Below are 15,413 nucleotides of genomic sequence, written 5' to 3'. Positions count from 1 at the left end.
CAGAGCTGGCGGGGGGGTTAGAGACGAGCATGAGAATGGGAGCTAATGGAGATAATATGGAGATGGGAAACAAATGGTGCTGCTGGAGGGATGCAGCCAAAAGCTGTTCATATATTCAGGAGGAAGGAGTTTACCGTCTGGTGGACTTGAGACTCACAAGGCTCCAGTTCATTATTTTAGGCCTGGCTCAGTGCAGGTGCCATATTTCCCAGATAGCTCTGTTTGGGTCGTAAATGTTGTCGTTCACATCCATCAGCTGGGTGTAGAGTCCATGATGCAGTACCGTTTCTGCTCTCTAGGGGTATTATTGAGACAGAACCTCAGGTCCTTCTGCTTCATTGAATACAGCATCAGCAGAAATCATCCCTCCATCCTCCCATAATGAGACACGCTGTGAATTTCCTTGTGCTCAGTAATGTCCCTGCAGTTGGTGGCACTCGTGTCTCATGCTACATGCAACATTCTGGTCTTCACCTGATGATGAGAATTAGCCGAGGAAGGTCAGGGTCCCTTGAACCCATGCATGGGGAGTGTTCTGGCCTTGGTTTCATCACTGAACTGGGACGGAGCACAGAGCCACACGACTGCCGCTAAGCTACATGCCAACCAGACTCCTCAAGGTCAAACGAGACTCCCAGGGGTCAAACCCAACCCGAGAAGTCAAACTGAACCACCAGAGGTCCAGATTTCACCCCAGTAGAATTCTAGTTGGTCCATATCTTCGCTGCTGAGCTAAGAGGTCAGATACAAAGGCTTCCATGCCTCGTGACCCACCTGATGAGGTCAGCTGACTCAAGTCTGTAATACCAGAGGTTTGATGGATACCGATGGTCTTGACTCATTCTAGGTTTGTGTTCTATGGTCTGCAGAAAGAAAGGAAAGAATCTCACAGCCAACAGGGACAAATACCAGATCCACCGGCTCCCCCTCATTCTGTTACATCCTAGTCTCCGAACAGTTGATAAAGCTCCCTCTGGTCCCAGGACAGCCTCCCTCCTCCAGCCCCCCCCCCCCCACCCCGATCCCACTGAATCCTGTCGCAGCTCAAACTTCCTCCGACGCATCTCTCCCTGTTTGTTATTCCTGTTTTCCTCCTTCCTGTCCGTCTCCTTTCTGTTTGTTTTCTCTCCTGCGGGTTCTGCACTGTAAACACTTCGTCTCTCACGGCGATCAGAGGAGCCTCTTTAATGCAGGCCAGCTGCCGCACACCTCTGGGTATGTGACCAGATCTTACTGAACACACACACACACACACACACACACACACACACACACACACACACACACACACACACACACACACACACACAGTGAGTTAAAAGATAGATTTGATATTTATTGGGGTAAACCCTGAACTGGGTTTAATATCAGTGTGTGTTATCAGCCCACACACACACACACACACACACACACACCCTGAACAGATCAGTCTGCTGGTCTCATCACTCGACTTCATCTCTCTATCATCACCCCCCCATCTGTCCATTCCTGTCCTCGCTGCTTTCACTCCTCTCAGGACTCTTCATTTCACTGGAACGCTGGATGAGAGGCTGAGGCCATCTGCAAGAGCTGATAAAACCACAGTCTCTCCCTCTCTGCCCCCCCCCCACACTCACACACACACACACACACACACACACACACACACACACACACACACACACACACACACACACACACACACACACACACACACACACACACACACACACACACACACACACACAGAAAAAGGAGACCAATGTGTACAGAGATGCAGATTCACTAAACCTGTAAACACCATCGACACTTCTGGTATAATAGAGGAAACATGGCATTGAATTCATGCACGCTCCCACACACACACACGTGCGCACACTCACACACACGGCAAGCACGTACATAGGACACGTGCTAGTGTACATTAAAGATACTGGGCGTGTGAAGAGGGACAGAGAGGAGAGACAGAGGGAAAGACAAGATGAAAGCAGATGCAAAAAAGTGTAAAATTAACAAGATGAGAGCTGGAATAAAGATGAGCGGGGAAATGGTGGAGGAGGTCCGGGGTCAGGAGGGAGCGGCAGGAAATGTGAGACCGACGGAGACGTAGAGAGGAGGAGAAAAAGGTTCAGCATGTTGGAGGGTGACATGGACTCTAACCTGAGAGAACCCACACGTGCACAGGAGCGAAGTACTTGGATATCTACTCATTAGTAGTACACGTACTCTGTACTCCTCCTAGTCACGGGCAACACTTCCTGCTCCTCCACATCATACAATTTTGGACGCACCTGTTCGTGTCCCAACATGAGGACTGCTGGACAAACGAGTCAAAGATGTTCCCTAAAAACCAGCACAATTGTCTCTTCATTCATAACAGACCTGATGTGTGCGGACACCAACCCTGTGTGACAACACGATCCCGTCATTCTGCTGCCGGGCCACTGGAGGACACCTGGGACTCTGAGAATGGCCGCCATTAACATGCAGAGGACACCTGCTCACGTTCGCGCTGGCACTCTCAGAGGAACCGGGCTGCTGTCACTAATACCAATTTAAAGTTGTGACTTTGCCTGAGAAAATGAGGTCAGATTCCTGTTGTGATTAGATGGGTGTTTCTCAATGTTGCCATGGCAACAGGGGTCAGGCGATCTCAATATGGCATCAACAAGCTCACCTGGCTGACTCACTGGAACACACGAGCAGCCTGATTTGACAGAAGTGTTTTGGAATGTTGCTCCGTAACATAGAACCTTCCAGCCCTCTGGTACCTTCTTCATGCGGCTCGCTGCCATGCGAGGCGCCATCTTGACGAGCGTAATTTCGGGATGAAATGATTTATTGTTTGATGTAAAATGTTCCTCTGACCCCACAAGGACCCCAAACCCAGAGAACTGACGGTCATCATTCTCTCATCCATGGCCAAAGCAGCTTGAAAAAGACTGACTCAATGACTGGATGATCACAACAGTCGGTGCTCGACTGATGCACCCATCGTCTGACTGAAGGAGCCACCACCTCTGCAGAGGCAGCCGGGACTCAAACCTGCGGCTCAACTGCGCGACTCCTCAAGAATTCAAACCCTTTAAAGTGTGCAAACAGATTTCATTTTCTCTGAAGGAGGGAAGTCCCTGGCTGAGTACTGAGAGTACTCCAGTACACATAAAGAGAACCAGGTGTCGACCTGAGCATGGTCTCTGTCCTCAATAGTGAGAAGACACGGGGGTCCGCAGGGTCCAGAGTCCTTACGAAGACCCTCCACACCCACCAGCATTTAGTGGACGTTGTCAATCAGTCGATCGATCGTCAACGAGGGCTTAACTCCTGCCCGTGCACCAGACCAAGAACTGAACGCGTTTGTATATCAGAGTAGCCATCACTGGTGGTCTGGCTGACGGGGGGCCGGTTTGACGGTTCCCCTGGCGCCCACATCCACAACCTTCAGACAGATATGTGGGAGATATGAGACACACATCAGCAAGAGTCGGAACTCACCTGTGGTCACTCTGGTGAATGATGTTCTTCTACATTCTGTCTGCCACACTGTGGCCTGCGTTTCAGCGCGCGCGCGTGCACGTGTGTGCGTGTGCATGTCTGAAGTGCTGCAGTTCCACTGGATGAAGCGCATCGTCCAACTGGTGATGAGACATTTGGTTTCAACTTTGACCTTCATCACGTCGATGGAAGGGGTTGGTGAGGAGCAGACGAGTCTCAGCCACGAGAACAACTCACCCAGTGACAACAAACGTGGTCGGACAAACAGAATAAAACTCAAAGTTTGTCGCTGTCGCGGAGCTTCCCCTGCAGCGCTGAGCGGTTTTAGAATTCACTCGAGCAAAAACTGGAAAGAGTTACTTCCAAACTTCCTGAAGTCCTCACACCACTTGTTTGACGAGTGTAAGGACGGCGGCGCGTCTTTCACTCGTGTAAATGTCACCTCGTGTTTCATGCTATTTGATAGGTTTAATCTGGGTTCTTTTGACTTGCTCAGGCTCGTCTAATCACTTCATCTCACTCATTTCCTCTGACTCACTACCTGTCTGTCTCCACAAAACAGCACAAGAACGTCCACAATCATTTAAACTGCTGTTTATCTCGCCGTCATTCTCCCCCACCCAGCTGAGACGCTGCAAACACAACACACATCTGAGTAGAAACCCCTCTCAGACTCGGAGCCACTCATCACTCAGATGCACGCGTAGAATCCACACCTATTTGCCTTTGCTCCGTTTCAACTCTCCAACCTCATCGGAACTTGGCGTGAGAACAGTGAGATCATTGCTAAGAAAGCCAGAGAATTTCCAGCTTCTTTTTAATATTCTGCCTCGATGCAGGGAGACAAGCAGCAGGGCCTGGAAGCCTCTTTTTAAAGAATAAAGAAAAAAGCATTTTCAGAAAATGGCTGCATGTTAATTTTGAGACCACATTGGATTAAACGCTGGCTCGGATATTTCAGCAGCAGTCCACTGTCTCCCTGCAGCCAGCAACCTGATAGCACTGACTGCTGCTGAATAAACACAATACTGCAGACACACACACACACACACACACACACACACACCGTTGAGAATTATTCCTAAATGAAGCGCTGAGGTTTTTGCGCAGCGTGCGCTAAAAACGCTGAGTTGTAGAAAGACCAGAGTGTTCACGAATGTACGAGAGCTGATTAAAACTGACACACACGCCGCAGTCATGGGAACTCACTAATCTACACCTACAAAGCCCAACACACACGCACACACACACACACACACACACACACACACACACACGAGTGTCCCTCCATCAACACACAAGAGATGAGATGAGTAAACAAGTGATAAGAGAACAGAGAGAAACAAAGGATTAGAGAAGAAAGAGTGTGCAAGGCACCTTGGAAAATAGAGAAATGAGGACAGTGCAGACAAAGTCTATGGAGAGACGGCTCGGAAGAAAAGAGGCGAGGGAGGAGAAAAGAATCTGATTTAGAAACAAACGAGTGAAGGAGGGGCGAGCACGATGGGGAAATGAAGGACTAAGGCGCGACAAATAAGGAGATTTCCATGAAGAGCAAAGAAGGAGAGACAATAGGAGAGGTACAAATAAATGGAAAAGAGGAGGGGGGATGAAATGACAGCGAAAGAGTGTAAATATTAGATGAAAGAAAAAATAACTTCAAAACAAAGCAGCGAGACAAGAGAGGCGAGGAGCAAACGTAGGAAGGAACAAGAGAGGAGACAAGGGTAGAAAAATGAGAGGCAAAAATAGAGCAGAGAGAGAGAGAGAGAGAGAGAGCGAGGAGAAATGACAGAGGGAGAGGTAATAACAGCGGGGGGGGGGGTGATGTAGCAGGAGAGGAGGACCAACGATGACTGGAGCACAGGAGCAAGGCTACTGTAGGCCTGCACACACACCCACACACACACCTGTAGGCCTGCACACACACCCACACACACACCTGTAGGCCTGCACACACACACACACACACACACACACACACACACGAGCCGGGACTCGAACGCAGAACCTTCTTGCTGTGAGGCGACAGTGCTGACGTGGCATCGTATTGAACACCCAATGATTGAATCAGGCACCCCATGGAGAGCAGGCATCGATGCTGCTGAAGGAGGTCTGACTCACAGCACCCAGTCAGGTCTGCTGCACTGATTGCCTGTAATAGTCGGGATTTCCTCGCCAACGCAACAAACCAAGGGGGGACAGAGCCTCTCAGACGCGTTAGTGAGGACTTGTGTCTGTGAGGGAATGGCGAGCATCAGACGAGCCGTGGCGGCAGGAAAAGAGACCACGCAACACACGTGTGGAGCCATCAAGAGAGGGGCAGCTACAGGACTGGTCGCTGTCACACACTGGGCGCATTCAGGTGGGAGGAAGGGGGGGAGAAGGAGGGACAAGAGGAGGGGGAGGACGTCGCTTTCACACCCCAGGAAAATTCAGGCAGTGGGAGGAAGAGTAGTGCACTGCAGCCAGAAACAACCAGGTAGACACGCCAAGTGGCTCCAGCAGAGCCACACCTTCATCCAGAGACACCACAGGTTCTCAAGGTCAAAGGGGGGTTGTTCAAAGACACCCCGGATACCCAGATGTTCTCTGGGACCCTTGACAGCCGGCCGGCCATCCCCCAGGGCTACTCACCAGCTAACCCTAACCCCCCTTCACCAGCAGTGCTGCTGGTTAGCCCTCCAGCTCAAGTATGCAACCTATCAGCAATGGTAGGACGGGCCAACTGCAACCACCAAAGAGAGTCATTGTTGGAGGTCAGTCTGGGTGGGCGGCGTTCCTGGTGAGGCGAGTTGGCAAATGTAAGGGACGTCTGCTTGCAGCAGCTCCTGCCGCCTCCCTGCTGTTTTAATGGCCTAATAACAGCGGCTTCACAGCAGGAGCTGATATGCACGGCATGTGACTTCCTTCTTTGAAGAAGTCATCATTCTTATCATAAACGCAGACATTTGTTTTCCCAGGAAAAGAAGTCTATACAGAAGAAACTATTAATTCTTTCCCGGAGCAACGTGACCTGAGAGTGGCTTCAGTAGCGGGTTGGTTCCCCTCATCGAGAGCCTCGAGGCTGCTGGTCATTATCAGAAGACAAGACAGCAGTTTTTACCTGCTTATGAGCAGCATGTGGTCATGCACAGGTAAGAACAGGAAAGAATGTCTTGTTTTTAATGCACAAGTCATCTGTGGTCAAGCCAAGGCCCTCTGGCACGCACAAGTCCACTGCAAGATGCAAACTGGAGGGACTCCTGCCTGTAAATGAGCTCCAGACGCAGGCGGCAGGGAGGAAGCCCAACATTTATCGACATAAACTACACACAGCAATGGCAGAAAGTTTCCAGTAACAAGAACAAAGCAACTGGAGCTTTTTCACCACCATAGGTGACTGCTTTGTTCATACGCCAGCCAAGAAAATGGAGGATAACCGCAACGAATCCCAGCCAGCACCGGGCTGGAGGATGTTTGCAAATGAAGGTGTGATCAGCACTGTGCGACACACACTCTTCCTCTAATTAGGACTCAACCTATTTTCCAACTCCAATGGCTCTTTGGAGGATGCGTGCCCACGAACACAGCAGATGAATACATTGCGTGACGCATGCATGTGTGTTCCATTAAAAGAGACAAACGCAGTGAGATGCATGATGTGATGGAAATGGAGATTTAAATGTGATGATGAGATGAATGACAGGATGAGAGTTCAATCTTTCTAATGCTCAAGTTAGGACTGAAAGAGAGTGAAGAAGCGAGGGGACAGGACGAAGCACGTGCAGCTCTCTCCAGGCTCCCAACACTGCTAGATTAAGACGACGCATTCCTCTGGAGCAACGTGGTTTGATTCGCAAATACACAAAAAAAAGTCCAACGAATAGCAGATGACAGCGGGAAGGAAGGAAGGAAAGAGACAGCAAAGCGAGGCAGAGGAAAAGGAAGCAGTGAAATGAGGTGCTGAGTAACAGGAGGAGGTGGATAATAGGAACACAGGGAGGAGAGGAACAGCAGGAATTGGCCTTATTACTCGCAGTCTTTTTGTAGCAACAGAGATGGTGGAGGCAGGAGGGGAGAGAGAGAGAAGATGAGAGAAGCCCGGGGTGAGGGTGGGGGTGAGGGTGAGGAGGCACGTTGGGAATGGAAACAGGCTGACGCCTCAGAGAATAGAAGAGTTTTCATTCGCTGGCCAGAGTCGCACTTCCATCCAACCGCGTTGCAAATGGAAGACGAATCTTCAGCTCATCAGCAGCATAGAGGCTGACGTATGTTCCTCTAATTCTGCTACTCTGGTGAGAACGTGGCTGGTGCTGGGGTTGAAACTGGGATTACTGGTTTCCAAGTTTACAGTGACAATCGGTAATTATTATTAAACTCAACCGCCTTATTAAATCTGACACGACTTGAAAACCAGTGTGTGGTAAAGGTTAACGTTTTATGATAGTTTAACATGTAGTTCCAGCACATCAGATCCACCAGCTCCTCCTGGAACCGTCACCTTATCGTGGTGGAGGAGTTTGAGTGCCCTAAGGACCCAAGGAGCTGTGCTGCCGGGGGCACTTTGCCCCTGGTAGGGTCACCAAAGGCAGACTGGTCGTATGATAAACACCAGACCGGTGGATGGTGGAGGTTCAGTTCTACGTCAGATCCACCAGTAAACACCAGACCGGTGGATGGTGGAGGTTCAGTTCTACATCAGATCCACCAGTGAACACCAGACCGGTGGATGTTGGAGGTTCAGTTCTACATCAGATCCACCAGTAAACACCAGACCGGTGGGTGGTGGAGGTTCAGTTCTACATCGGATCCACCAGTAAACACCAGACCGGTGGATGGTGGAGGTTCAGTTCTACATCGGATCCACCAGTAAACACCAGACCGGTGGATGGTGGAGGTTCAGTTCTACATCGGATCCACCAGTAAACACCAGACCAGTGGATGGTGGAGGTTCAGTTCTACATCGGATCCACCAGTAAACACCAGACCGGTGGATGGTGGAGGTTCAGTTCTACATCGGATCCACCAGTAACACCAGACCGGTGGGTGGTGGAGGTTCAGTTCTACATTGGATCCACCAGTAAACACCAGACCGGTGGATGTTGGAGGTTCAGTTCTACATCAGATCCACCAGTAAACACCAGACCGGTGGGTGGTGGAGGTTCAGTTCTACATCGGATCCACCAGTAAACACCAGACCGGTGGGTGGTGGAGGTTCAGTTCTACATCAGATCCACCAGTAAACACCAGACCGGTGGATGGTGGAGGTTCAGTTCTACATCGGATCCACCAGTAAACACCAGACCGGTGGGTGGTGGAGGTTCAGTTCTACATCAGATCGACCAGGCCTCATTAGCTTCTGGTCTCGGAGCCCATAGACAGAGTTTCTGTCAATTCCAACACTCCCACACCACCAATGACAGCCCTGTACCCACTGCAGCTTGCTGGTAGGACTGTTGTTGCTAACTGAACACAAACACGTGACAGCATGCAACAAAGGCAGCTAGCTGGGGAGCTGGAGTCTGGAGAGCTGGCGTCTGGGGAGCTGGCGTCTGGGGAGCTGGCGTCTGGGGAGCTGGCGTCTGGGGAGCTGGTGTAGACGGCGGCTGTGGTCAGGTCACAATGTTTGGTGGGTTCAAGCGATGGAGCCCGGACTCTGCTTGAAAAGGGTTACGCTTGCCTGGATTCTGTTTCTTTGAAAACAGCAAATGTTCAAAAGCTTCTGAAAAAAATCCAGACCAAAATGTTGTTGTGTACAAGTAGATTTTCCTGTTCACACATTCTGCGGCTGTGGGGGGTTGATGCAGCGCCTCACCTCAGATCAATCACTTTGTAAAGAGATTGACTGATAGTTGGAGAGGCACACCAAGGGAGGCGCCACATGTAGATCTGACCTGATACACACGTCTCTGCTGCTGCGCGGAACCACGACATATCTGGCGTCATGGCAGTCACGTGAGTTCAGGCTTCACCAAATTGTCTTCACCATCCACTTCTCACGCTGCAGATGTAAGAGGCTTTCCCACTGCCGTCTGTTTCAGCTCCGCAGCTCCCCCACTTGCACTTGCATCAGAGCTGCATGGTCGAGCGCCCTCTGCGGAGTCATGGTCGGCCCCTCCCTGTCTCCACCCTCCCGCCGTCACATCAGTTTAATGCCGTTCCACCTGATTTCTACTGTAAACCTGCACAAAAGCCTCTGCTGTGTAACTTTAAATGCAGCCTTTAAAAACACTCGTTAGTCAGGATAATTTAAAATGATTTTCACCACATGCACATCTTCCTCCACTTTTTACCAGACTGTGTTTTGTTCCCTGAAGAGCTTCTTCGCTAACTCAGCTGCCAATTAAAAGCACACTCTTCCTTCCTCCGCCTCAATATTGGATGAAGCTGGATTAATATTTAGAGACACATCGAGCGTGTAGCATTTGTGTACCATTAAAACAGCATTTAAAGCCATTTCAAGCTTCCTATCATCTCTGTGGATTTCAAGCTCCTGGTCCCAGACACACCGCCACCGTTGCCGTGAACAACACGACGAATGAATGCATGAACTGGAGAGTGACAGTGCTGAGGACGGAGGTGCACGTTCACTCTGAGACCACGAAAACCTGAGCTGATACACACCTGTTCTGACGGGCCCTCACAGGCTTGGACTGATCCATTTGGCTTGTGGGGTTCATCCTAACCCAAACTGGTCAGGTTAACCCTTACCAGTCTGATTTCTGATGCATGTTTTGAGTCACATTAGCCAAAGTTTCAACGCTCAATTGAGGTGTTTTTTTTTTTTAAACAGGAAATGGAAGCGACCCTTGAACACATCTGACCAGTTCCCACGAAGCACCAATCCGGCCGACTCATTTGTCCACACCCCTCGATGGTTCTTCTTCTCCTGTGAGGCAGAGTCACATGGAATGGTGCCTGCGCCACCATCTTCTGCCAGCATCACGTAGCCTTGTTGATTTGCTGACACACCCACAGCTCACTTCACATTCACGTGATAATTAAGAGCCTGTTAGCATGTTAGCCGTCCCTATCCACCCAGTTGGGAAAGTCCCTTTAAATAGCTTGTGTGTTACGAGTGTCATCTGCACAAGAATAGTTCAGCGCGACGAGTTTTGTGTGTTGATTTAATACTTTCGATGGGAAAACATGTTTCCTCAGATGTTTTTAAAATGAGTGTTTTCTTTTCATCTTGTGAGCCAGGAATGGCTCTCCAGCTTTACTCCAATCTATATTCTGCAGGTTTTACAGATGGGTTTGCTCATATATTATTCATAGCCTGATTGTTGACAGTATTTTCTGATTTATGGAGAGATAAAAGATATCCAAAATCCCCTCTGTAAAAACCTTTGAATCTTGTCGACAAAATGAAACAAGAATTTTCAACGTAGCCTCGTGCAACGTTCAACTGTGTGTTCTGGAAATGTATGCAAATGTCTGCACCCTTCATAAGATCATGCCTCGTCTTCATAGTTACACAAAGACAACACCGAGAGCTTGTGACCGTCCTGCTGTCTGTAATCAGCGCCATGGTGATATCTCTCATTCTTTCACCACTCCTTTGTGCTGGACACCTAAACACTGGGTGACACCACTCCTCTGAGCGGGCTTTTAAGTTGTGGGACAGAAAACTGCATGTACTGCAGTAGTACAGGCTACAACAGGGGGTGTAACTCTGTTTCAACACCTCTGCTTCACATCTGTATCTCTGCCCCTGCCCAACTCACTGGAGCTGCGACACTCGGCTCGGAGACAAACAGCTTATTTTGTGTTTGCCATCGAAATTCTGTTATTCTTCTTGCTGCTTTCCCTCGTATGTGGATCCAGATGATCAGGCATCGGTGCGCTGCTGCGGTCAGCGCCTTCTCACTCAATACTGACACCATTCAAATCATGTTGGTGCATACAAATCGTTCTCAACAGTTTGTAGTGTTCTCTGTTCTTTCAGTCACCTCTCAGAAGCACCCAGAGACTCAAAGATCACTTGTCAAGGCTAATGAACTATGTGGCCTTGAGTCGTGGACCCACGGCGGGGAACACTGGCCGCCCTGCACCAGCACAACACACTGACCTCATCCCACCCTGTGTAAAGCAGTTTTGTGGTTGATTCCACTTGACACAATCACAACCAATCACATTTTAGATTGTTCAAGTATTGTGAAACCTCACTGGTTGGCGGGTCTCTCCTCAGCACATAAATAGTGACTGTGACGTCAGCAAGGCAAGGCAGTTCTTTGTAGCCCGTTTTCACCACCAGTTTGTCTCCAGGCTTCATGGCATCAGAACAACATCCTCTGCCCTCAGACCCTCACATCGACTGAGGAGAAACTCCATAGAAAACCTTTAACAGGGAAAAATCTGAGAAACCTCAGGGTGAGCAGCAGAGGAGGATCCCTCACCAGGAGGGACAGACGTGCAGTAGATGTTGTTACAGACAAGAAAACAGTTTACAATGCAGAATGTGGGAAACATGGAAATGTTAATAACAGTTGAAGAAGGAAGCTTCTGGTAGGGGAGGCAGGGAGAGCAAGCCAGCTTGATGGGGGACTGGATGGTGGACTGGTTCATGGAAGGGGAGGCAGGGAGAGCAAGCCAGCTTGATGGGGGACTGGATGGTAGACTGGTTCATGGAAGGGGAGGCAGGGAGAGCAAGCCAGCTTGATGGGGGACTGGATGGTAGACTGGTTCATGGAAGGGGAGGCAGGGAGAGCAAGCCAGCTTGATGGGGGACTGGATGGTAGACTGGTTCATGGAAGGGGAGCGCAGGCCGGTGTAATAGTAGGGGATAAAAGGGGGTGGGGGGGGATGCATAGTGCCAGTATGTGAGGATTGTTCCCACCATTGTTCCCACCATTGTTCCCACCCTAGGTTACATGAAGCACAGCTGTCATGATACCATGTCTGACTGCACCTAAGAAGGTGGCGACCGCACTGCCCTCACTTCAATGTGCCAAATTGGTTAAATTCTGTGAGTCTCGATGCTTAGCTTCCTTAGCTGCTCAGCTAAGCTAACACTTACTAACTTTACTCTGGAGCCGTGCTGCACTGCTGTGCCTACGTGACTGACCAGCGCGTTTTCATGCTGAACACAGGCAATAAAGTCCGGTCCAAAGTTGAAGAGAGTGTCGGCCCCTAATTCACACATCACAACGCAGAAGGGGATTCCAGGAAATGTAGCAACTGTTACACCTGCAGCAATGATGCAGCCATCATCCCTACAACCTGCTCCTCTCTCTCGATTGTGTTTTGTTCACTCATATTGCATGACGGGGGGGCGGGACATCAAAAGTGAGATCAGACCGGGCAGGAAGTCAGTCGGATGCTGATGGAGGGAGCTGGTGGCACAGCGAGCGCTCCTCTCACTGGGGGGTAACACGCTGAAAGTGAGGGGGCCACATAAATGCGCGTAATATTAACAGCTGGTTTGATAGGAAAGCTGCTGGAGCAGAGTCAGTGACATCACAACCACGAGAATCAGACCACTGAGCAGTCATGGCAGCAAGCGAGGAGAGAAAGTGTCAGGCAGCAAGCACCTCACTGCACTTGAGAACTCCTGAACATCGCCCAGCGACTGGCTGATGACATCATGCTTGTGTCCCATATATGGTATCTATACTCACCCTCGTGCTCCCGCCGCGCCTAACCCACATGCTCCCGCCAGGCCTAACCCTCACGCTCCCGCCAGGCCTCACCCTCACGCTCCCATGTGACACACCCTCACGCTCCCGCCAGGCCTCACCCTCACGCTCCCGCCAGGCCTCACCCTCACACTCCCTCCAGGCCTCACCCTCATGCTCCCATGTGACACACCCTCACGCTCCCGCCAGGCCTCACCCTCACGCTCCCGCCAGGCCTCACCCTCATGCTCCCATGTGACACACCCTCACGCTCCCACCAGGCCTCACCCTAATGCTCCCATGTGACACACCTGACAGCAGAGTTAGGAAACACTGATTTTGGGTCAACACTCCATCTACTAAGTACCAGTACTGTCAAAGTCCTGCTTGTACAACACGTTTTCATCCAAATGCATGGTACATTAGAACAGGGCAGCTTCTGACCAGCCTACCTCGATCCTGCCGGTGTCTGGCTGGAACCCTCTGGCCGGGTCTTCAGTGGTCACCCTGCACTGGATGGCGCAGCCGTTAACCCTGATCTTGTCCTGTCGCAGGCCCAGTTCCGGCAGGCTGCGGCCTTCGCACACATGCAGCTGTGCATGCACCAGGTCCACACTGTTGATGAGAAAACATGAGGTGAATGAAATGGTGCAGTAATGACCCTTAAGAATCTACCAGTAGGACCAGTTCTTCCACTCTTCATCTCAGCGAGTTCTGAGCAGAGCAGGTAGACAAGGAAGCATCAGAGGGGAAAAATCAGGAACGTCCATGTCAGACCTGGTTGGAGCCGGCGTGTGAAGTGTAATAGGCCACAGAAGAGAGTGCTTCTTTTTGCAAACTTCGAATTCGTCAATAAGTATCAGAATCAGAATTCCAGTATATAATAAAGAAAAATATAGAGAATCAAGAATATAAGGAGATATCTTTTGTACATATTTACATTTTTACACTGAACAGGATATTTGTATTCCACAATTTAACCGATAAAAGAAACTCCATAAGATGGGCTGTATCTTCGAGGGAGGAGTGAACAGTTTGATAGACACCGGCAGGAATGATTGCCTGTGGCGCTCAGTTGTCAACGTGGGAGTTTGAGTCTCTGGCTGAAAGTACTTCTTCTGCTGGCCAGCATGTGATAGAGAGGATGGGAAGTGTTGTCCACAATGGTCCTAATCTTGGACAACATTCTCCTCTCTGACACTGCAGTCAGAGTCCAGCTCCCCTCCTACAACATGGCTGCTTTGTGGATAAGTTTATTAAACCTGTCGGCGTCCGTCACCTTTACCCTGCTGCCCCAGCACACAACCGCATCGAGGATGGCGCTGGCCGCCACAGACTCAGAAAGTATCTGCAGCATTGTCCGACAGATGTTGAAGGACCTCAGTCGCCTCAGAAAATAGAGGCTTGGCCCTTCCTATAGAGGGCGTTTGTGTTTTTAGTCCAGTCCAGTTTATTGTCCAAGTCCACCCCTAAGTGCTTGCAGTCCTCCACTATCTCCACACTGGTCCCATGGATGGAAACAGGGGACACCGTAGGCCAAGTTCTGCTCATGTCCACCACCAGCTGCTTGGCCTTTGCCATGTTGAGCTGCAGATGGTTGTGCTCGCACCAAGTGACCAAGTGGTCCACCACAGCCCTGTACTCAGCCTCTTCACCCAACTACAGCAGAGTCATCAGAAAATTTTTTAAGGTGGCAGGTCTCGGTACAGTCGCTGAGGTCTGTGGTGTACAAGGTGAAGAGGAGGGGACAGAGGACAGTCCCCTGGGGGGCCCCAGTGTTGCAGATGAGCCTGTCTGACCTACAGTGCTGTAGGTGCACATACTTAGGTCTGCCTGCCAGGTAATCCACAATCCAGAACACGAGGGGGGGGGAGGTATCCAGCTGCATCGCTGTCAGTTTCTCACCCAGTAGAGCCGGCCTGATGGTGCAATGGAGAAATCAAAAAACATGATCTCACAGTGCTCACAGGCTTGTCCAGGTGAGCATAGAGACGGTCAAGCAGGTAGATGATGGCGTCCTCAACTCTGACTCTGGGCAGGTAGGTGAACTGGAGGGGGTCCAGTCGCTGTCTGACAGCGGGCCAGAGCTGATCTAGGATGAGTCTCTCCAAGGTCTTCATGATGTGTGACGTCAGTGCCACAGGTCTGTAGTCCTTGGAGCCACCGGGATGCGGCGTCTTCGGCACAGGAACGAGGCATGACGTCGTCCACAGCACGGGGACCCCCTGAAGACTCAGGCTCAGGCTGGAGACATAGCTAGGGGGCGCAGGCTTTGAGGACCCTGGGGACCACCCCATCCAGACCACAGACTTGCCTGAGTGGAGTTTCTTCAGCTGTCTT

The 15,413-nt window shown here is 50.5% G+C and overlaps 1 protein-coding gene across 2 annotated transcripts in view; it reads right to left on the bottom strand.

Moving 5' to 3' along the window:
- Positions 1-15,413, bottom strand: part of LOC147238479 (pyruvate carboxylase, mitochondrial-like) — a 231,539-nt gene that overhangs the window by 152,515 nt on the left and 63,611 nt on the right. For both annotated transcript variants that reach the window (XM_086197046.1, XM_086197045.1), the window contains exon 11: positions 13,526-13,688. In XM_086197046.1, coding sequence (XP_086053172.1) covers positions 13,526-13,688 — 163 coding nt within the window. The remainder of the gene's footprint in view (positions 1-13,525; positions 13,689-15,413) is intronic.

Source organism: Aulostomus chinensis, chromosome 24 (genome assembly GCF_037954235.1).
Source record: "Aulostomus chinensis isolate RoL2024-O1b breed Wild chromosome 24, RoL_Achi_v1.0, whole genome shotgun sequence".
Lineage (NCBI taxonomy): Eukaryota > Metazoa > Chordata > Actinopteri > Syngnathiformes > Aulostomidae > Aulostomus > Aulostomus chinensis.
The sequence above is the reverse complement of the archived record's forward strand: the minus strand, read 5'-3'. Positions and strand labels throughout refer to the sequence as shown.